The following is a 20,665-nucleotide window of genomic DNA, read 5'->3' as shown; positions in this document are numbered from 1 at the left end:
TTGTATGAATGCTCTTTTCTTTAGAAAATGCTGTATTAACTTTTGAAGAGAGTTTGGAGCAATGCAGGGGAGTTTTTAGCGTTTTTAGCAGCCCTGGATGTTAGGGAGACACTCCAGACTAGAATTAGGAACACAGAATGACATCCTCGTTCTCACAGCTCATCTCTTCTTTGAGTTTGTAGTTTATGCTTGTCTCATTTGTGTACATTACTTTCTGTATGTTAGTAATGTAAGCTTAGAGGTTCTTGGTTTTATTTAAACGAAGGGAGCATTTGTCAGGCCTGCAGCTGATGGCAGAGGATGCTGACGTAGAATGAAACAAAAAGGAGAAGGCGTTTGGTTGTGAGAATTAGGTAAAGGACGAGAAAATGGTTCTTAAACCTTTGATAAGATGAGTAAATATGGCTGAGCGGTTCATAAGGACTCAAGATAGCAGCAAAAGCTTTCTTGTATTCTTTAGGAGCCTCTTGCTTTTGTTACAGGCACAGAAAGGGTGTTACTCTGTTTTCCTTCAAGCCTTTTTTTAAAGGGAGAGGTGCATGACAAAGATGTCTCTGCTGGTCTTCCAGACAGCCTGACATTTGTTTAACGAGCACGAGGGGCAGGCGTACATGCAGATCTATAACCGCGTTGTAGCCGTTGTTTGCAGAGTGCTGCAAGCTTCCCTGCCGCCTGCGATCGGCTCCCGGGCGCTGGGAAGAGCCGCCCAGGGCGCTTGGCTTTGTTGGCTGCGCCGCTCCCCGCCGCACCAGCTGCAGCAGCCCTCCCGGGGACGAGCCGCTTCCCTACGTGCCGCCGATTCCTTTCTCCGCCTTGGCATCCGCTCCGTCCTCTTGGTGAGCGACGCAATCGTCCGCAGCGGCCGGGGATTGCGTGAGAGCCGGGGCGGGCGGGCGCTGGCGCTGCGTCAGTGCAGCTCCACACCCGCCGCACGTCAGCTGCGCCCTCCTGCAGCACCAGTGCAGCAGCGGCGGCCGCAGACGCTGCGGGGAAGCCCATGGTTCCCAGCCCGGGCTTCTCCTCCTGCAGCTCTCCTCCTGGGATGCAGAATTGAGACCGCAGCTGGAGGGTAGAGCGTTCCTGGAGAGATGGACAGTCAGCTGAGCAGCTGGAAGGACAAGGGTATTTGTTCTTTCATCTTTTTTCCCTTTCCTTTTGAAAGCCTGAGGTGCTGCGGGTTGTTTTTAACCATGTTTTTAGCACGTATTTGCTCGCGAAATGTATTTGCATGTATAAGATCTATCCGTACTGCGTGCCAAATTCTAAAAGCCGTAGGATAAAATGGGTAAATGTGAACAATGCAGAAGAATGAATTATTTATGTAGGTGAAACGGCTTGTGTGACGCTGCAGATCTTTTTCAGCCCTACGGAGCCTGTTAAAGAACGGCTTGTTTTGGTATGCACCGATCAAATTTAGTTGATGTTCCTTTGAAATCACTCGATGATTAATAATTTAACGATACTAGCCATTAACTGGGAAGAATGTAGTGTCTGCAGTTCACGTTGAATAATTTTCTGAGGAGCCATGGCATGCAGATCACAGCAGGGCGGTGGTTTGGGTTTGGTGAGTTTTTTGTGTGCGTTTTTGTTTGGTTTGTTTTTTCCTTGTGTTTGGCACAGCGATGTTTGCAGTTCACCCTGAGCCACGTTTGCTTTGCATTTTTCACAGTTCTGTTGGATTCTAGGTAATCCTGTGCCTCATTTTTCAGAATTTACAGCCATAATATCAAATCATTTTAGGTAAATAAGTAGCTAGCCTTAAATTAGTGTGGTTCTGACCTTTGTTCCTGCAACCACCAGTGGGAGATCAGTGTAAATCTCTGTGGATCATTATATTAGTGCTCAGTCTGTAAGAGTTTAAGCCTTATTTGAATACGTAATCTTCAAACTTTATCAACAAGACACGCTTTAAAAAATTTTAATCATTTCTGGCTATTTAAGTATCTTCTTAAAGGGCCCTGTCGTGCTTGGTACTTGCACTCCCGAGCTTTTCCTCTTTTTCCATAACTATTGTTAAAAATCTCTGTGTTTTTGTTCCACTTGGACAAAATTGCCAGCTATCTAGAATCCATCGAATGTTCTATCAGAACCTACATGAGTAGCAGAATAAGCCCTGCGGGGAAAGAGACTTTGACCCTGCACAGCAACCTTCTGAAAGTTCTAATCTTTCTTTAAAGGGCTGTATAATATCAGGAAGCAATATTCTGCAATGTTTCGTAATACGTTCTTGATGTGTAAGCAGTTTAAATGTTCAGCACTCCATACGTCAGGCCTGAAATTCTTGGGGTTGGGGGGGCGGGAAAGAAAAGATGGGCGAGGTTGGAAGGTTTCTGTAAAAATTGAAAAGCAAGTTACCTTGGAGGGTTCAAGCCCAATTTTCAAGTGTGTTTTTTCACAACCTGGTCTGTCCCTCACTGCAGCTCGAGGAGGACATTTCAGAGCCTGGGATTGGAGGCCTTGAGAATAATGGAGCCTTTCTTGGTTTAAATGAATGAGCTGCTGCCGAGGAGCACGTGCCTGCACGGACACTCGGGGGGACACGGTGCCAGCCCTGTGGGTACAGCAGCTGGGTCTGTGCACCCGCTTCTTTGCACAACATGGACCTGCCCAGCGAGTGATGGAACAAAGCAAACCCCAACCCGTCCGACGTGTGCGTTTTGTGCTGCTGCGGCTGCTTCAAGCAGCGTTTTAAATTCCTCTTCCCCCTCGCTTTGTTTTCACATGGGGGCATCGCCCGAGACGGAGGAAGCTGGTTTAGTGCCTGTTCTCCCTCCCAGAAAGTCCCTGCTGCCTCCAGGTTTTGTCGTAATTTAATTTGTAGAGATAAGGACTAAAAGAAAATGGAAGCAGAGTAAGAAGGTGGTTTTCAGAGGAAGCAGAAGAGCCTGGTTCCTCTCCTTTGCAATGTTGTTGCAGCCTGGTTTAGTGTGGTTTCTGGTGGCATTTGCTTGTGAGGACATGGAGACACCTTGTTTCGTGTGTTCTTGCGGGGTCAGGCTCCAGTGGCATGGACAATGATGGGTAAAGTTCAGGGCCTGGTTTCACTGTTCATCTTGCCCAGAATAAATATAGACGCAAATATTGCAACATGTTTCTTTCCATGCTAAAAAATAGCATTAAAAAAACCCCAAACAACATAACAATCAAGTCTAAAAGCAGGGAAGAGTATAGTTCATAGTTAGACCTCCTGACTAAAGCACTGCTTTCTGATTAACACGACCCTAAACCTGGGTTGGGTCTGCATGTTTCTTGTGCTTGGGCCGTAGCAGCTGCGGAGGCAGCACAGCGACAGTGCTGCAGCCTGGGGGGTTTATACCTGTGCTATTGATCCTCTAGGTAGGTTTACACTGGGGGTGGCATGACTTTTATTTTTAGCACTTTTAAAGACAGCCCCTATGGGGTAATCAGTACTAAAATGTCTAACGTGTATGTATTTTTTAATGATTTATCAGGTTTTATTTGCTGGATAATGCTAATGGTAAGAGGAATACCACAGTGAGACCCTCAGACTACCCCAAGATGATTATTTTTCTTGATTAATGTGCTGAAAATCTATCAGAATTCTGGTTCAGATTAGTGAGATGGTGGAAAGGGTTGCGCAGGCTTGTGCAGCCCTTGAGCTGTTTGAATTTCTCTCCTGAGTAATCAGGGCTTTGGAAGGATTTTCCCAGTTTGTATGTTGTGCACACATGCACGGGTATATGATTAGGCAGAAAGTGCTGCTTTGCTCATTAGTAATTGTTACATAGTATTTGTGTTTTGGGGGGACAATCTGGTAATGTCAGACTTCATTTTCATTCTAGCACCATGTGTATCAGTTTTTCCTGCTGGGGATTGTGGGGCAGATGTGCCAAGTGTGAAAGGTGTGTGATGGCAACGTGTTTTGGGGGCTCTGGGATCCAGTGGGCCTGCGTGTCCCCTGGTCCTGCTGCTCTGTCCCCAGCACAGGGAAAGCGGCTCCATGTGCAGTCACCCAGTAACCGCCCAGTTTCACCAGTTTGGGATTGTTGTGGTGTTACCCACGTGCAACAAGGTGCTCAAGGACCAAATGGGCTCCAGCTCATCTGGTCAGGGTATCAAAGGAGGCTTGAACTCTGTTGGATTGAATAACTGCTCCTGCTGTCAACCATGATTTTAAATGGTCGTTTGGATGTAGGAAACCTTGCAAATGGTGAACCTGAGGCTGCTGGTGGTGTCTGTGCTGGGGAGACTTGGGCCAGCTGGTGGCTTGGTGGCTTCTCCTTGGGCTTGGTTGGTGGCCAGCGGGGGCTGCCAGGGCTGGGAAAACACCAGCAGAAACCCTGTGTAAATACAGAGTTTATTTAGTGCAGCTGGGAAGCGCCCTCTAAGCAGCAATTAACAGCGGTTCGCCTGTTTGTGCCCGTGTCCTGGTTTTTGCTGGTTTAGAGTGAATTTTCCTTGTGACAGTCATCCCCGCGGCCTCGGAGGCGGCAGAAAGCCGCCCATTCTCCACGCTGCTGCCGTGTTTCTGTGTTAGCACAACGCTCCTGCTCTTAACCGAGCCAAAAAAAACCCTCTCACTTGTGCCTCTGCGCTATTTTCCCTATTATCCGAAGAACATAAAGAATTCCACCTCGCCTCCCAGCTTACTGAAAGGCCGCAGTGTCAGGGCCGCGTTATAAACCACACACTGTCGGCCTTATTCTTTGGGTGCGCTCCTTTCCCAGGAGCGGCCTTTCCCTGGCAGCGAGCGCGGCTGTTGTTTGGTGTGAGAGCCGCGCGCTGTGCGGGGGCGGCAGCTGCGGTTGCGTAGTGGAGCGGCCGACCCGCCGCTGCCCGGCAGGAAGGGGAAGAGGCGCCGAGTCAGCTGGGCCGGCGCCGCCTGCGTGCCCCGCTCAAGATGGATGCCAAGATGGGTCAGTCCCTTCTCCTCCGTTCGCTTTCCTAGAGAAGTAGCTTTGAACCGCGCTTCTAGCTCCCGAGCCTTTCATTTCTCTTTCTTTAAAAAAAAAAAAAGAGCGTTGCTTGGTTCAGTTTATTTTCAAAGAGCGTTACTAGGTTAAATATAGGCAACCGCTTGTTGTTGTTATCAAAATATGAATTGCTCGGTTTTAAGTTAAATAATCAGCGAAAGAAAGGAAAGGTTGTTTTTTCTTTTTTCTTTAAATACAGAGATAAACGTACCGCGGCGCTTGCTTTAACAGCAAAATGTAATAGGATGAGTTGTGCATGTAAGGCACGGATGCTAGCGGGACTATTTTTAGACGTGCCAAGTGACAGTTCGTGCTTACCAAATGTAGGCAGCTGTTCTTGCTTTGGAATAGGCCTGGAGTACTTGTGTTAAATGCATGAGATTGTAGTTCATATTGTAGAAAATGAAGCTTGCAGTGGTTTCTGTGAGGAAAGATGCTGCTTGGCAGCGCTGCTCTGCGAACAGGATCGCTTGTGGCTTTTGGTGTGTTTGCTTTGCTTTTTATCTCCCTGCAAGTTAGAGCCAGGAAGCTGCTTCTAGTAATGCTTTTAATATTTTCTTTTACTTTAGAAAGAAACGCAAATACCTGTTTCTGATCAATTGCAGAATACAAATGAATTTCTTAATGTGCTCTTGGACTGAAAATTACAAATAGTTTTTTCAGGCACTTGTAATGCTGGATTTCCCTCTGAGGAATTTACAATGAAACCAGATACATATGTCATTAAGCCCAGGCTGGGTTGGTTGTTCTCCAAATGGAGACGGGGCGAGGAAAAGGCTTCATGTGCACTTTAACTCCGCTCTGGGGGACGTCGCTCCGGGGTTTTTCTTACCCATTACCAAGAACAAAAAGATGGGGCGCTGAGCGCCCTTTGGCATTTGTGGCGTGCTTTAATTCCTGCCGTTTACCTTTGTTTCTGCTATTTGGAAGCTGTCACCCAGATGAATTACTGGCTTTCCGTTCCTTACAGCTGGGTTTGGGCTCCATGCGTTTTGCTTGCGAGCAGTGGTTTCCCAGGAGGCAGCCAGAGCCCGCCAGCGGAGACGAGCCGCGCTCATTCTTGGGCTGTCACACGATACGGGAGCAGCACCCAAATTTGAATGTATGGATGCTCAAATTGCAACACTTAAAAATAAATATCACTTCAGTACGTGAAGCAAATAGTCAGAAAGAGATGAGGGTTTTTTTTTTCAGAGATTTCTTGGGAGCACAAAATCCACCAGGTTTTGAATGGCAAGACTGGTTTTGAAAGTCTCCCCGTGGCGCTAGGGATACTTGCAGCTTGGTTTAGGTTTGCTGTTCACAACCATTTTTAGGTCAAGCTCACAATTTCGATCCTAAGCTCCTTTAACCTGCTACGCTAGCTAAGGTGAGGTGTACAGAGACTAACAGATGCTTTTGCGATTAGAGCACAGCCAAATGTTGTTAAATTTAGGGATTATAGCCCATACAAAAGGAATTCTACAATGAGGTGCTTTTTTGTTTGATTTTTACAAATATTAAAGACAAGTTGTCTTGCTTTGCGCTTCCTTCCTTTGACAGGGCAAGCAGCCGTGCAGGTTTGTAACACGAGGAGACCCAGGAGAACAACAAGTGGCCAGGGTGTGGGGAGAGGCCGGGCCCCAGTTAGCCGAGGGCTTTAGATTGGGGCTGCTGGGAGAGCCCCCCCGGTGTCGCCTCCTGCGCTCGGCTGCTCTATCTCGCACCCCATATGTTGGTGGAGTCACACGCTGAACCGCATCCAGGATCTGATCTGGCCGCCTGCTTGGGTTTAATTCCCATTATTTTTGTGCGGGGGTTGTCCCAGCGCAGAGAAGCAAAGGGGTGCTGGGGGGGTCTGGCTCGCTCTTGCCACGGCACTTTTGCTTCAGGACAAATTTCAGGCGTTCATGCAACTGTAACCTGGTTCTGTCCGTAGAGCTTGAGGAAATTTCTGCTGACATGCGAATTAAATATTTGGATACAATATTTTGCGTTATGAAAATGGCAGCTTTCAGTGTCTGAGCAGGGTTCCCATCTTTCCCGTGCCGCCTGCTCTTGTGGGCTCCCCACGGAAACGATGAGGAAATGAAGAACTTCAGCTTCTGAAACACTGTGAAATTGCACCACAGCCTCGGCGGCATTTTCACGTTGCGCCTATGGGGGTATTTTGCAGACTTTGCCCTACAGAGGCTCCTAAGTACTTAATGTTGTATTACCACATTTTCATCCTGTAAGAAATAACAGTCAAATTTAATTTTTTCAGTTTTCTTTTGCAGTTATTCAGAGCAAGAATCCACTCTGAATTGTGCTATGTTACCTTACAAATAACTTTGGTGATGTTTAGGATTAGATAGGATTGCTAAACTTGTAATAATTTTTCTGTACCTTGAGTTTTGTATCTCGTAACTTTACATTATTGCTATGACCAAGCAGTTTGGATGCAGAAGAGGAACTTGTTCTTGTGCAAATGTAATCAGGAAGAATGGGTTTGATTGTGTACGTATAAAAGCAGAGTAGATGCCCCCTGCCCAGTTGTGTGCCCTGCAGAGCAGAATGAGTTCATCTCCAACCAAACCGATCTGCAGCGGATGCGTTCAACCATTCATGTCACCTGGGCAAGGGTGGAGTTTAAACACTATTGCTAAAAATGGTGTTATATTATATTATATTCTCTCATGAGGGTCGCTTAACTTGGTTTATAAACGAAGTATTTTGCCTTGTAGCACAGCAGATTTAGCCCGGGTTGAAGTTTCGGTGAGATTATTCTCTCTTGCTGTCTCAGTCTGTCACCAACAATCGACATTATGAACTCCCGTGGGAATGTCTTCAGTCACAAAGAACCAAAACGAGCTGTTAATGAGTCTTGAGCTGCCTTTGCCTCTTCCAGACTTGCAGAGATCCAGTGGTTTAGAGATCCGTTAGTGTCTTGCCATTTGTCATCACAGGAATCGGAACCAAGCTCTTCAGCGAGTGACCGCCACAAAATCCACAACAACAAAACGCAATGAAGCACAAACTGCTGCGGTTCTGGTGCAGAACACAGCACAGTAGCTGAAGAGATTAATTCTGACATTGCTGAAGGGCAGAGTTGTTCTTAAATTTTAGCAATTACGTTTGAGGTAATCCCAATACAATAATCCAAATAATCTGAAATTCAATACAAAATTAGTGCTAAAATAACCTATTTTTTAGGTGTAATTTCAGCTCTGGCTTGACAGTGAGATCGCGAGTTCCATTTGCGGTGACTCCCAGCAGTCCCGAATCACGTTTTACTGTTGTCACGCAGATGCAAAAGGTATCTTGTTGTAATTTCTTACCTTTTTTTCCTGTTTTAGTTGTTGACCTCCTTTACTGGCGCGACATTAAGAAGACGGGAGTGGTGTTTGGTGCCAGCCTGTTCCTGCTGCTTTCGCTAACAGTGTTCAGCATCGTGAGCGTGACAGCTTACATCGCCCTGGCCCTGCTCTCCGTCACCATCAGCTTTAGGATATACAAGGGAGTCATCCAGGCCATCCAGAAGTCCGATGAAGGCCACCCCTTCAGGTGAGGTGTTTCTTTGAATTAAGGAAGAGTGTGTTGTTTTGGGGAACGGCAGCATCGGTGCTGTTAGAAGCAGGAGATGACACGTGCCTAATATGTTGCGTAATGCTGTAAGTAGCCTCTGTGCTGAAAAATCTGTTATCCGGCCCATGGCCACGTATGGGTATACACAGGAGTAAGGAAAATGATCTGAGTACTTGGTACAGGGGATTTCCCTGGGAATGCTGGAGTATCTTAAATTAAATACTTCAGTCTAATGGGGTAGTACGTGCATTTTGGAATGGTGGAGTCTTCTGAATGTGAACCAGTGGCAGATGGTGTACACAAAGAAAAGAATACCCAGGAGAAGCAGCACTTTCTGTGCAATATATTTAGCAAAAATCAGAATAAATGTAGTAGGAGATGCTTTTTTTTAAAAAAAAATAGTCTTCAAACGTGTGCTTTAGCATGTAGCAGCGTAGCTGTGTTCTCCACACGCGAGGCTGCCTTTCCAGCAGAACCCAGGTTGATTGCAGCCTGCCTCGCTCAGAACTGCAGGAACTTGGACTCGATTCTAGGGCTGAGGCGCTGAGTCACGGGATTAACGAACGCTGGTCCCCAGAAGGCCCCGAGCTCTGCGCGGAGCCCAGTCCCTGGGGCAGCCGCCTGTGCTTCGCGCACTCAGCCCTTCCTGGGTGCACTACAGTGCTGCCCATTATTGCGGAGAAATAAAAGGTTATTAATGTGGCAGAGTAATTACTAAGAGTCCGTGTTTCCCGTTTCCGTAGCGGCCCTGTCCCACGCCGCTCAGATTCGCTTCTCTCCTTTTATTAATAACGAAGCGGTTCAATCCCAGCTTCCCTGGCACCTCTGAGCAGCTCCTGCTCGCCCTCCTCTTCACACCTCCCTTACTAAGTTTGTGCTGTTTCCAGTTATTCCCATTCTCTTCCCCTCATCTTCAGCAAGGCAAAATAAATGGTTTTCTTGGCTTTACGTCCGTTCCTCCCTGACCACAGGTAGTGGCTCATTCACCCCGTGGAAGCCACTCTGTGCTGTGGGACAAAACTCCGGGACAAAAAGAGCATTTGCTTTTAGGCATCTGATCAATTGGCAACAACATTCAGTACAGCAGCATGAAATATTTACCTTTTGTAAACGTAGTTTATTGTTTGGTGTTTTTTGAACTATCAGGGCCTCGTGTGAGCCTCCTCGTTCCCTCGACGGGGCGGGTGACCAGCTGAAATCCCGCTGGCTCTGCCCACCGCAGTATCCGAGCAGCATTGCCAGTTCACCGGCTCCGTTCTTTCTTAGCAAGAACAAGCAAAACTTGTTCTACCTGTGCTCTTTGTGCAGGTTATTTCTAAAAATACTGATATTCAAAAGAGGCTTCCAGCCATTCTCATCTACCACACCTGGTGGTTTACTTCTTATCTCTACAGCTTCCACTACAAGAAGGATATTTTTGCTTGAATTTAGTTAGACAGTGAAGAGCATACCCATGAGAAAAATGGAATTTTTGATTCAGGTGCTGAATCTCTTGCTGCTGAGTTGAGAAGGGTGTGCAGAGGGAAGCCAAGTGTGGACAGCAGAATGGAGCCTTGAAATGGCCACCCTCCGTACTTAACATTTGAAGCATTTTAATTTGTTAACCATCTTTAGCTTGGCCTTGAAGGACATACATAGGAGCCTCTGCTCTGTGGGGTTTATTTTTGAAATAAATCAAACAAAACCAGCCCAGAGCACAATCTCCCCCTAAGCAAAAGTACAAATTTACCAACAGTAGTAAGTGTGAAGTGTTACAGATGTGCTGCATTGCTGCTTCTCCCTCCAACATGCAAATTGGATACAGAAATTATTCTCTATTTAAAGAGTCTAAATTGCCGTAGCCACTGCAACTACAGATAAAAGTCGCGGTGTATTGGAAAGAACACTTAACCAGACAGGAGCTTCTGTCTTTCTGTTAAAGAACTGTTACCACTGACTGTAAGAAGTTTTTGCAGCACATGATGAAAAACTTGCTCATTTTGCCATGTCTTAGTGTGTTTTTTTACCTTCCAAGAATAACTTAGTTCTGCTCTATCCTTCTAGCATTGTTCATATAGTGAGGTTTTTCTCTTTGTACCGCAAGCAGATGCTGCTGTTGTACATTGAGCGCGTTGGTGGCGTTGGGCGGCGCTCCGGCGGAGCCGTTTCCTGACTCTCCTCTCTCGCAGGGCTTACCTGGAGTCCGATGTCGCCGTGTCCGAGGAGCTGATTCAGAAATACAGCAACGTGGTGCTGGGTCACCTCAACGGCACCGTCAAAGAGCTGAGGCGCCTCTTCCTAGTCGATGACTTAGTTGATTCTCTGAAGGTAAGTCCAGCCCAGCCCAGGTCCAGCAGCCTCGTGTAACAGGATCCATGCTGACCTGGGTTAGCAAAGCCCACTGCTCCTTCTAAGCGGCAATAACAATGGCACCCGGGGCTCCCTGTAAGTAAATACTGAGATTTGTTTGCCTGCTGGAAGTACCAAGCCTTTTTGTTTTTGCAGAAGTACAGCTTGCTGTTAGCCACACAGGGTTGAATGTAAAGTTGAATATAAAGCGCCTCGTGCAGTAATAGAGTGGCTATGTGATCTGTACTTTATTGTGACAGTATAATAGAGATGACTGGAATACTGCCTAGCAGGTATCTTGACCGTGTTCAAGCTGTAGTTAATGGGATTTGTTGAAGGTGTAGAGCAAAACTGACAGCTAATAATAATAATTTTTTCAAAAGGGCTGAGGACCATTCAGTTTTGTTCTGTGAGAATTATATTATCTCCTTTCAAGCTAATCGCCTTCCTCCGTTTTTCAAACAATTGTTTCCTTTACAGAGTACAACGTGTTGTCCATTTCTTTTTCAGTTTGCTTAATCTTCTTGAAATAAAGTTGCATTTATCCTCGGGTAAATCCCTTACTTAGTGCTTTGCAAGGTCCCTGGAGTTGCCGTGGGGCTGGGGGAAGGGCTTTCTAGTGAAACTTGGAGGAAAACAGGAAGGCTCTAAGAGTCTTCGTTAGGTTTGTGGAACTGAAATTAGGGGCAGATCTCAGGATTTTACCCGGAGTTTCTAGATCCAGTTTATAATTTCGCTTCAACTTGAACACAGGGGATTGTGGCTGATGTTGTGCGAGGCTGGAGAAGGAAGGAAGGAGAGGAGGAGAAGGCTGTAGGAATCTGTGTCTTTCACGCTGAACTGGCTCAGTACTTTGGATTCATCTCTGCAGCATCGCAAGGCTACAGCCTTGACCCAGAGAATTCCTGTTACACAGCGAAAATTGCGTTTTGATAACTTAAACTTGGTGTGCGAGGCAGGAAAGGAAACATATTATTTGTTCTGTTTAGGGGCGTTGAGTTTCAGCGTTCACAGAAAAGCTATTTTGTTCAAGTTGTGTTTAGATCTGATTAAACAACATCACAGAAATCTTGTAGTCACAAGGTCACTTGTATTTCTTTAATAATTAAGCCGTTTGTGCTCTGTTCCTTCATTTGAGGTTGTTTAGAGATCACAATCCCTTGCAGCGCAGGAAAAGGCGGCAGCGAGCAGCCAAGGGCCGCTCAGTTAACGCTGTTTAAAAACGAGACCTTGCAATCGTGTTGGAAGTGGAGTTAATTCCAGGCAGAATGTCTTCAAGGCACTTTAAAACACTGTGGTAGAAAGGAAAGGCATGTTTAGTCAGCTGCACTGATTCATTTCCCCTCTCTTCTTCTGACATTTAAAACGTTTTATGTAGGTTAATTAGTGTAATTTATGGAAGTTGGGAGCAACCCTTATATGAAACCTGTGAATGTCAGGACAGCTCACAAGAACAAGTTAATGATTTTGAAGAGTTTGTGCTTGAGGAGAACATTAAGATGCTGGGGTTTTATGTAATATAATGGCCCTGGTTTAAATAAAAATATCTTGGCTTGTGTAGTTTAAACATCTTTAGTGTAGGAAACAGCATGTTCGTGTATAATTATAGTTACAGATGTCTGGTGCAGACAGCATCCACAGGTCAGTTTAGTGCGTGTAATAGCTCTGGCTGTAAAATCTGTCTTGTTAAGGCCTTTTTCTTCTCTAATGAAACAAAGCTGCAGCAGGAAGGTCTCAGCACGGGCGGGGACTGTTTCCGCAGCCCCGGGGCGGCTGCGCGGAGGAGCCCGCGCCCGGTGCCCACGCAGACCCGGCTCCGTCCGTCACCGCTCACCCGCGCCGTGCAGGAACGGAGCTCTTTGCTCTGTCCGCGCTGCTTTATAGCGAAGGAACTCGATAGACGGGCATTTCTGGATTTGCCATTAAGTTGCAGATGCTCTGGGTACTGGGGAGTCCTTCATCGTTGTGGTGAGGGAGGCAAAGACTCGGTCCAGTGCATCTCCCCTTGAGGAGAAGCAAAGCCTGGCTCACTCAAACGTGAACTCCCGCATTTTGATCTTTCCTCGGCCATAAATTCAACGTTCACTAAATAGGACGGGGTAGTTCTGATAAGTGTTGGACTTTGGGACTGACTCACATCCGCTACCTCTCTGCTCACGTACACTCACGTTTTCGGACTCGGTCATAGTGTTGTTGGTATTTTGCTGGGCGCTGGTAACTGGGTCCTGCAGCGCTGCGGGGGTCTGGGGCTGAGGCGCCGCTCCGAGCGCTCGCAGCCCGGGCTCTGCGCTGCGGGTGCTGGGAGGGGCCGCCCGCCGGGCCCGCTGCGCAGGGACAGCGCTCGCTCCGCCGCAGGGCCCGTGCGCGGCCGGCGGCCAACCTGGGCAGAGCTGGCTGCGCAGGGACAGCGCTCGCTCCGCCGCAGGGCCCGTGCGCGGCCGGCGGCCAACCTGGGCAGAGCTGGCTGCGCAGGGACAGCGCTCGCTCCGCCGCAGGGCCCGTGCGCGGCCGGCGGCCAACCTGGGCAGAGCTGGCTGCGCAGGGACAGCGCTCGCTCCGCCGCAGGGCCCGTGCGCGGCCGGCGGCCAACCTGGGCAGAGCTGGCTGCGCAGGGACAGCGCTCGCTCCGCCGCAGGGCCCGTGCGCGGCCGGCGGCCAACCTGGGCAGAGCTGGCTGCGCAGGGACAGCGCTCGCTCCGCCGCAGGGCCCGTGCGCGGCCGGCGGCCAACCTGGGCAGAGCTGGCTGCGCAGGGACAGCGCTCGCTCCGCCGCAGGGCCCGTGCGCGGCCGGCGGCCAACCTGGGCAGAGCTGGCTGCGCAGGGACAGCGCTCGCTCCGCCGCAGGGCCCGTGCGCGGCCGGCGGCCAACCTGGGCAGAGCTGGCTGCGCAGGGACAGCGCTCGCTCCGCTCCAAGGCCCGTGCGCGGCCGGCGGCCAGCCTGGGCAGAGCGGGGCCGAGGTCTGCGTGGATCATGGGGGAGTTTAGAGAAATCTGCTTTGTCGTCCTTGATAAGCCTGCAAACGCTGCGGGGGGCGCAGGAACATTGCGGCCTTGTCCGAGGGGTAACTTTGTGCCTCCGGCGCTGTTGGCGTTGGGTCGAGGAGGAGCTGCCGGGACAGAACCGCATCCTTTGCCCTTCATCCCACTGCATTTTGAATGGGAGGAGTTCAGAATCAAGCTCTTGAAGTAAAATACATTTCATTACAGGGGTCATTCAGTTAAACTTGTCTTGATTGTCACGCGCTTAGCTTATTGTTGGCTGTTGATTGCGTTTGGTTTGGATATTAAAAGGGTTGTTAGGATAGATAACTTGTGAGTAACTCAGCTGCAGGACAGATCCTTGTCTGCACCCGCACTCCTTCAATGGGCTTTTTGTTGTTCCCGGTGCTTTGTGACCATCTTTTCCTGTGTGTATCCTATCGGGAGCTTCACCTCTGGTTGTTAACAGCCTGGACCTTCTCTCCCGACGCAGCTGCAGCCCCCACACCCGCTCCCTTTGGCTCCTCAGTGTTTTGTGGTGTCTTGGACAGAAAACAACCAGACGTGCTTAGTTGATTAAAGGCCTGGGGGGTCTCCTGTGTGTGTGCTCTGCACAATGCAAAGCGTAATTCAGTGTGCAGGAAGAAATAAGCGCTGGCGAATCCACTGTGCCATGCAGATCCTGGCTTCTGCTCCGCTCCTTGCGGGCTGTGCAACACTAGAAGAAAGCGGCTGATTTCCCTGGGGAGGGAGGGCAGCCAGAAATAGAGCTGGCAGCCCCAGCATAGGTCAGGGGTGCGCTCGGGACACCTCACCTGCAGGGAGCCCAGGGGCTTCGGCTCGGGGGATCCGCGTGGCAAGGGGAGCGGGGCTGTGCGGGAAGGGGGCGGAACGGGGGTCACGGCCGGCTGCGGGTTCGGGGCGCTGCGAACGGGGTGTCTTTGCTGCTGAGTTTGTCTGTGATTGAGAGCCAGCATCCAGTTCATGGCACTGTCCATTCCCCCCTTTCCTCGGCTGGATCCGGGCACTGACCTGGGTGCCAGGGGCCACGTGTCCCATCACCAAACCCTCCAGCCATCTTGGCACTCAGCTCTAATTACACAAGTCCTACAAGGGTGGAGTTTGGGGCGTTTTGGTGCGATATGTGTGTTTAGAGAAGTTCTCCCTGCTCTAATTAGTCTGTTCTGGTAAGACTGTGGTCTGATGTGTTCTTTTCTCTCCTTTCCAGTTTGCGGTGTTGATGTGGGTGTTCACTTATGTTGGTGCCTTGTTTAATGGTCTGACATTACTGATTCTGGGTAAGTGTTTTAAATCGTGTTAAATACCTGCCATACAAAATAACCCTGGAAAAGCCCTGAGGTCTGCTCGCTACCGTGAGGCTGTTCCCGTGTTCTTGGGAGCGCAGCAAGATGTTAGAGCCGTGTGTCCTTTTCTAGGACGCTGATAACGCTGCTGAACGGTCCCTTTGAGTTGCAGCGTTGAATTCCTGGGGGCTGCTGGTTTTGCAGAGGTTGTGTCGCGTGGAACAGGCTCTGCCGGGCTGTCCCTGGCCGGCTCGGCCCTGCCTGACCAGCCGCGCTGCGCTGGCGCTGCGGGGGGTGCAGAGCTGGCTCGGGTGCCAGAAACGCACTGAGGCTGCAGGAGCCTCGACATCCTTGGTGAGGACTTTGCGTAACCCGCAGCAGGGAGGTGACCTGAGCTGGGAACGGGGCCTGGAGAACAGCCCGGCTGCTCCTTAATGGGGATTCTCCAACGTACCAGCCAACAGGCTTTCTGTGTGGCTTCTTTAGTCCTTTTTCATGTACTTTTTTGAAATAAATGTTAAAGTGTGAAAACTAGTCATTGTTTTACCTGACCACCATCCCTTTTGTCAATATTTATGCCTTTGATGTGCTCTTTTCCAGCTTTGATTTCGCTCTTCAGTGTTCCTGTTATTTATGAGAGACATCAGGTGAGTGTTTATGATTCATTAAGCGCTTCATAAAATTGGCTCTATTGAAGGAAACCCACAGGTGGATAAAATAAAACCATCAAGCACGGCCACTTTGAGGTCCAGGCTGCGTGTGCTTGTCCCTCCTCTTTTGGTGGCATCTGAGGCAGCTTCCCCAGCAAATGGTGGCAAAAAAGGCCCGATTAACCTGGAGGCCTTTTCTCCTCCGAGCCACGTTTGGTCAGGACTAAAGCAGCAGCTGCAAGGTGCCTTAATCCTGATGTAAGTACCTTAAAAAACAATTTCTGAGGGAACCTCTTTGGAGCTGATATTCAGGACTTGTGTCCTCAAGCCCTCTGGAATTTGTGGCCCTGGCAAAACCAGGAGAGACGAATGTAAAAGAAAGAGGTAAGGAGCCAAAATAAAACCCGTATGATAAATTACAGCAGAGCTTGAGCAGGGACTGTCTGGAGCAGGTGCCGGCACAGCGGGGCCGCCAGCTCCGGCTTAGCCGTTCCTCTCCTCTTTCAAAACCCGGGGCCGCCTGGGCCCGGGGACCCGAGGAAACGGCTCCGAGCAGATGGCGGAGCCTCCTGGGCTCCTGCAGGGAACGGAGCGCGGCAGTGAAAGGAAACCCTGGAGCCCGGGGGAAGACGATGGACAATTTGTGCGGCTTAACCCGGGCTCCTCAATCCTCTTGGGGAGCTGCCGGCTGCTCTCGCAGGCCTAAGCTGGTTACCAGCCAGGCCCGGCCCACCTAAGCCGCTTTCCCGCCCCCCCCGCCCCGCGCCCTGCCCTCTAACATCTGCCCGCTTCTCTTTCAGGCCCAAATCGACCATTATTTGGGACTCGTCAACAAGAATGTCAAAGATGCGATGGCCAAGTGAGTAGAGTGCTTTTAAATCTCACTTCCTAGATACTGTTGGGAGTCCTGGGGGGGTGTGTGGTGCTCGGTGCGTAACACACACCACGTGCTCTAGGCCGGAGAGGAAATGGCCTTTGTTTAAACAACTGGGAGTGGTGATGAAATCAGCTCCGTACTGAAATGTCAGTAAGTTAATCCTGTGTTAACAGAAATTTCCATATTTGAAACCGAGATCTCCATATTTGGAACCATTAGTGAAATGTGAGGCCCTCAGCAGTAGCAATTAAGGGGTGAATGAAGAATTTAGCAATTGCGCTGGTTTCTGAGTGTAATGGTTCTGCGTAGCTGTGATAATTATCTTCACCTGCTGCTGTTTCTAAGACTGTTTACACCTATTATTTGTTTTGAGTTTGTTACTTAACTGTTGTTGTTCTCCCTCTCCTGTTCCTCTCGTAGGATCCAAGCAAAGATCCCTGGGTTGAAGCGCAAAACCGAGTAAAAAGCCTGAAGCAACTTATCGATAGGAAGTTCATCTTTCAAGGGGGAAAAAAATTACTCATTTGGATTTCCACGGGGAGGGTCAGGGAATAGCGACGCCCTTGACAGTGCAGTGCAATTTCACAGATCTTTATTTTTTAGCAACGCAGTGTTTGAGGAAAAAAAAAATAACTGTTTTGACTGCCATGTGTTTCATCATCTTAAGTATTGTAAGCTGCTATGTATGGATCTAAACTAATCATCCTTCTTTCTCCTGTGTGCAGCACTGGCTGATAGACGCTGAGCCCGCTGTACATTTTGCTTGCCGGAGGTTGGGCGGGCGGAGCAGACGCGGCCCGCTCTGGGCACTGTCCATGTGCATTTTCTAAACCGACATGTTTTAGGGGAATATACCATTTTAGCAAGTTTTGAAAAATCTTGCCTTTTTGGTATGAGTATAGCTGTATTGTGATTTTATTGTTTTATCAATTGCCAATATATCTATATATATATATATATATATATGTGTTTCACAAAGCTTAGATCTGTCAGCTGCTCCACAGCGCTTCATTCTCCAGAACTGACTCGTTTCTGGACTAGCTCCATAGCACACAAGCTTGAGAAACTAAAATGTGTCCGTAAACACTTGCGTCTGTTTAAAAACAAAAGAGAATCGAACAAAGGAACCTCCAGATATATTAAGAGAAAATTACAGCGTACACGGTGTTGCACAAACGTACAGTAGTTGATTTTTGAGCAAATAATTCTCCGGTCTCTCAGCCTCTGATAATCTGTGGACAGAATGGCTAACGCTGCAAATGTTGTTTGGAAATTAAAACCATGTTATGCAAGAAACAATGATTGAAAACGTATCCAGTTGAAGCTGCATTGAACTAAGTCTGTGGAATGCATTGTAAAATGTAAAAAAAGACAAAAAAAAACAACAAAAAAAACCAACCAGGAAGAAAATACACAAAAAAGCGCAAAAAACCCAAACACCCCGAGTATCAATAAAGCTTATAGACATAAAATAATATTGGTATTTTGCTTTCTTGAGGCAAGTTTAATCTATTTGTGTTTATTTTCAGTTCATGTGATTAAGTGTCCGTTGTCCCCGGTGGTGGAAGTAGCTTGTCAGCGTGTAGCGATGTGAGTAGCTGGGGCTCCCGCTCCCTTTCCCGTCTGTGCAGTGTGAAGCAGTTTGTTCAGCTCCCGCTCCGTGCCACGGGTGACAGCGGCAGGTCCCAGTTCAGCGGCGTCAGTGGGCAGTGACACTTGTGACAGATACATTCTAAATTTGCTAAAGGAACATCCTTGCTTGCTCTTATTTTTGAGGCAATAATGTATGATGCCATTTTCTAATTCGAAGGAAATTGTAAAGGGCGGCTCAGTAACCATTGCAGAGCAACTTGATTTAAGAGCTGGACATCAAGAACTTGTATCCAAATTTATTTGAGACACAGATTTTAAATTAATGGCATCTTGACCAGTGAAAAATAAATTCATGCACTAATATTTTAGTTTACAGTATAATACAGCATTACTTCTGAACATACTATACATAAAGCCAAACCTTATAAACATACAAATTTCAGGTGTTTTCCTGGCAGACACTATTGCTTTAAGATCTTTACCACATCACCCTTGATTAATTGATTCTGGTTGTGTTGGGGATACAATCAGAGTGGAAGGCAGGCGAACATCAGTACGACGTAGGCAAAGCAGGTGTCACTGACATCACCACCTAACGAGTACATTACTTGATCGAGGAGGTTTCTTTAAAAAAAAAGACTGCATAGGGACTCTTATTGTGTATCTGACAAACTGACCTTCTGTATAGTAATATAAGGCATTAATAAATTCGGTTTTAAAAAGAGGTGATTGTTGGAGGTTGCTGAAGCACTTTGTGTGTTCCTGTCCATGGAAGTGGCCGTTCTGCAGCGCACGAGGCTCCGCGCTCAAAGGGACGTTGTCCTGAATGGGGGCTAGAGCTCTAGTTAGTTAACATTTCCTTTCAAAGGCTACACGCAAGTCTAAGTGGTTTATTTTGGCCTTTAGTTCTTTTGGTTAACAAACAGCTTTTCTTAAAGAAAAGCAATTTCAAATGATGGATGTTGTTCCATGCCAGAAATCGCAAAAAAATCATTTGTTTTGACATCGCCCACCTTTTCTGTTCCTTTCTAAACAGTTTCGGTGGAGAAAGTGGAATTAGTTTTCTTTCTCCCATTCCGTAGTCCCTGTAGCTTTGGGTTTTGACAAAGTGTTTGTTAACGAAGGCGGAACAGCTTTACTTGCCTTTTGGGAACGTCTGCACGGGGGCTCCGTGGTTGGACGACTCCGATCCCACAGCCGAGCGGCTGCAAGAGTGGGGAGAGGAGCCCAAGCTTAGCAAAAACGGGGCTTTTCTCAAGGACAGGTGCATTTTCTGGTACTGGAGTGATTATCTTCTACTCCGAAGCAGCACAGGACGCGCTGCCGGCCAGAGGGCACCGGGCGTTCCGAGGTCGCTCGGGGCGGCTCCAGGAGGCACCTCCAGAATGGGAAAGTGGGAAAGGGCGGTTCTGGACCTTCCAGACGCCTTCTGAACTGCACAAGCCGGGCGCCGCCTGCGCCACACTCACCTCTAGAGCACATTTCCAACAGACGGAGCGCAGGAGCGCTTGGGGAACAACCTTCTCATCATATGTGTTATAATTTAAGCGGGTCTCTCCCCGCTCTGCCCCTCCTCACCGGGTCACAGTGGGGCTGCAGTGGGAACGCGTCCTTACAACAGCGCAGCTTCTCGCTGTTGGAAACGCTTTGGAAGTCAGGTGTGAAGGTGGGACAGACAAAGCAAGGCCGGGAGAACGCAGGTGTGCGGCTGGGACAGGTGGTGATGGTTATTAGCCCTCCTGTGTCAAAGTTATAGCACCGTATGTTGAAAGCAACTGGCGGGAGGCAAGACTGTAGCCCATACTACTGGGAAATTATTCAAAGGCACTTAATGGATAGAAAAAATTGCCAAATATATATATTTTAAAATAAAACACACTTAAAAAAAAATGATACTTTGCTCCTTCAATTACTGGAAGCTGAAGTGGGAACCCCAGCGCGCTCATTAAACACTTGCAGGTTTGCTCAGTGCACCAAATCGGCGTTTTGAAACAAGTGTGGTTAAAAACCACCAACTTCTTGAACAAAAGTTCAATCATCAATTTGGAAATGGCACAAATTAAAGGGCCCAGCCTTTTCTCAGTGCGCTCCCTTTTCAGACACGGTTTGAATAACACAGTATTAGGCAAAAGCAGCTTTGTGAGTGAACTGTTCAGCACTTGGGCCTACCCGGGTCACAGAGCCGTTCCCTTCACGTTCAGCTTCCGGCGCAAGGTCACGTTCACCGCGTCAGGACGGCGGGAGGTGTCACCGCAGCACGTGGGGCCCCAGCGGCTCCTCTCAGAGGCATCGCCACACAAACACGCTGCAAACAAACACAACACCGCACAGTTATTGTTCTGAGTGACCTGATGCCACCCTTCAGCATATTGCACCGAGAGGGGCTGCATTGCACGCACACCCGGCTCTAAACGGAGACTGACCAGTAAAGCAACGTTAAGCCCTCAAATGC

General features: G+C 48.4%; 2 protein-coding genes across 7 annotated transcripts in view; one reads left to right on the top strand and one right to left on the bottom strand.

Moving 5' to 3' along the window:
• RTN4 (reticulon 4) overlaps nucleotides 1-17,470 on the top strand; it is a 39,745-nt gene extending 22,275 nt beyond the window's left edge. For 2 of the 4 annotated variants that reach the window (XM_082049312.1, XM_082049313.1), the window contains 6 exons: nucleotides 8,252-8,459; nucleotides 10,649-10,787; nucleotides 15,018-15,087; nucleotides 15,694-15,740; nucleotides 16,544-16,602; nucleotides 17,041-17,470. In XM_082049312.1, the coding sequence (XP_081905438.1) occupies nucleotides 8,252-8,459; nucleotides 10,649-10,787; nucleotides 15,018-15,087; nucleotides 15,694-15,740; nucleotides 16,544-16,602; nucleotides 17,041-17,083 (566 nt within the window). In that variant the 3' untranslated portion in view covers nucleotides 17,084-17,470. Of the gene's footprint in view, nucleotides 1-921; nucleotides 1,123-4,747; nucleotides 4,878-8,251; nucleotides 8,460-10,648; nucleotides 10,788-15,017; nucleotides 15,088-15,693; nucleotides 15,741-16,543; nucleotides 16,603-17,040 lie in introns of those variants that run through there. The other 2 variants (XM_082049314.1, XM_082049315.1) reach the window with 2 other exon arrangements.
• Nucleotides 17,471-17,527: 57 nt separating this feature from the next.
• Nucleotides 17,528-20,665, bottom strand: part of EML6 (EMAP like 6) — a gene marked incomplete at its 5' end in the record, with an annotated part of 84,446 nt that continues 81,308 nt past the window's right edge. For all 3 annotated transcript variants that reach the window (XM_082049310.1, XM_082049309.1, XM_082049311.1), the window contains one exon: nucleotides 17,528-20,518. In XM_082049310.1, the coding sequence (XP_081905436.1) occupies nucleotides 20,494-20,518 (25 nt within the window). In that variant the 3' untranslated portion in view covers nucleotides 17,528-20,493. The remainder of the gene's footprint in view (nucleotides 20,519-20,665) is intronic.

This window comes from Streptopelia decaocto (genome assembly GCF_964273445.1).
Source record: "Streptopelia decaocto genome assembly, chromosome: 3".
Classification (NCBI taxonomy): domain Eukaryota; kingdom Metazoa; phylum Chordata; class Aves; order Columbiformes; family Columbidae; genus Streptopelia; species Streptopelia decaocto.
Note: the sequence above shows the minus strand (reverse complement) of the source record. Positions and strands in the feature narration are given on the sequence as shown.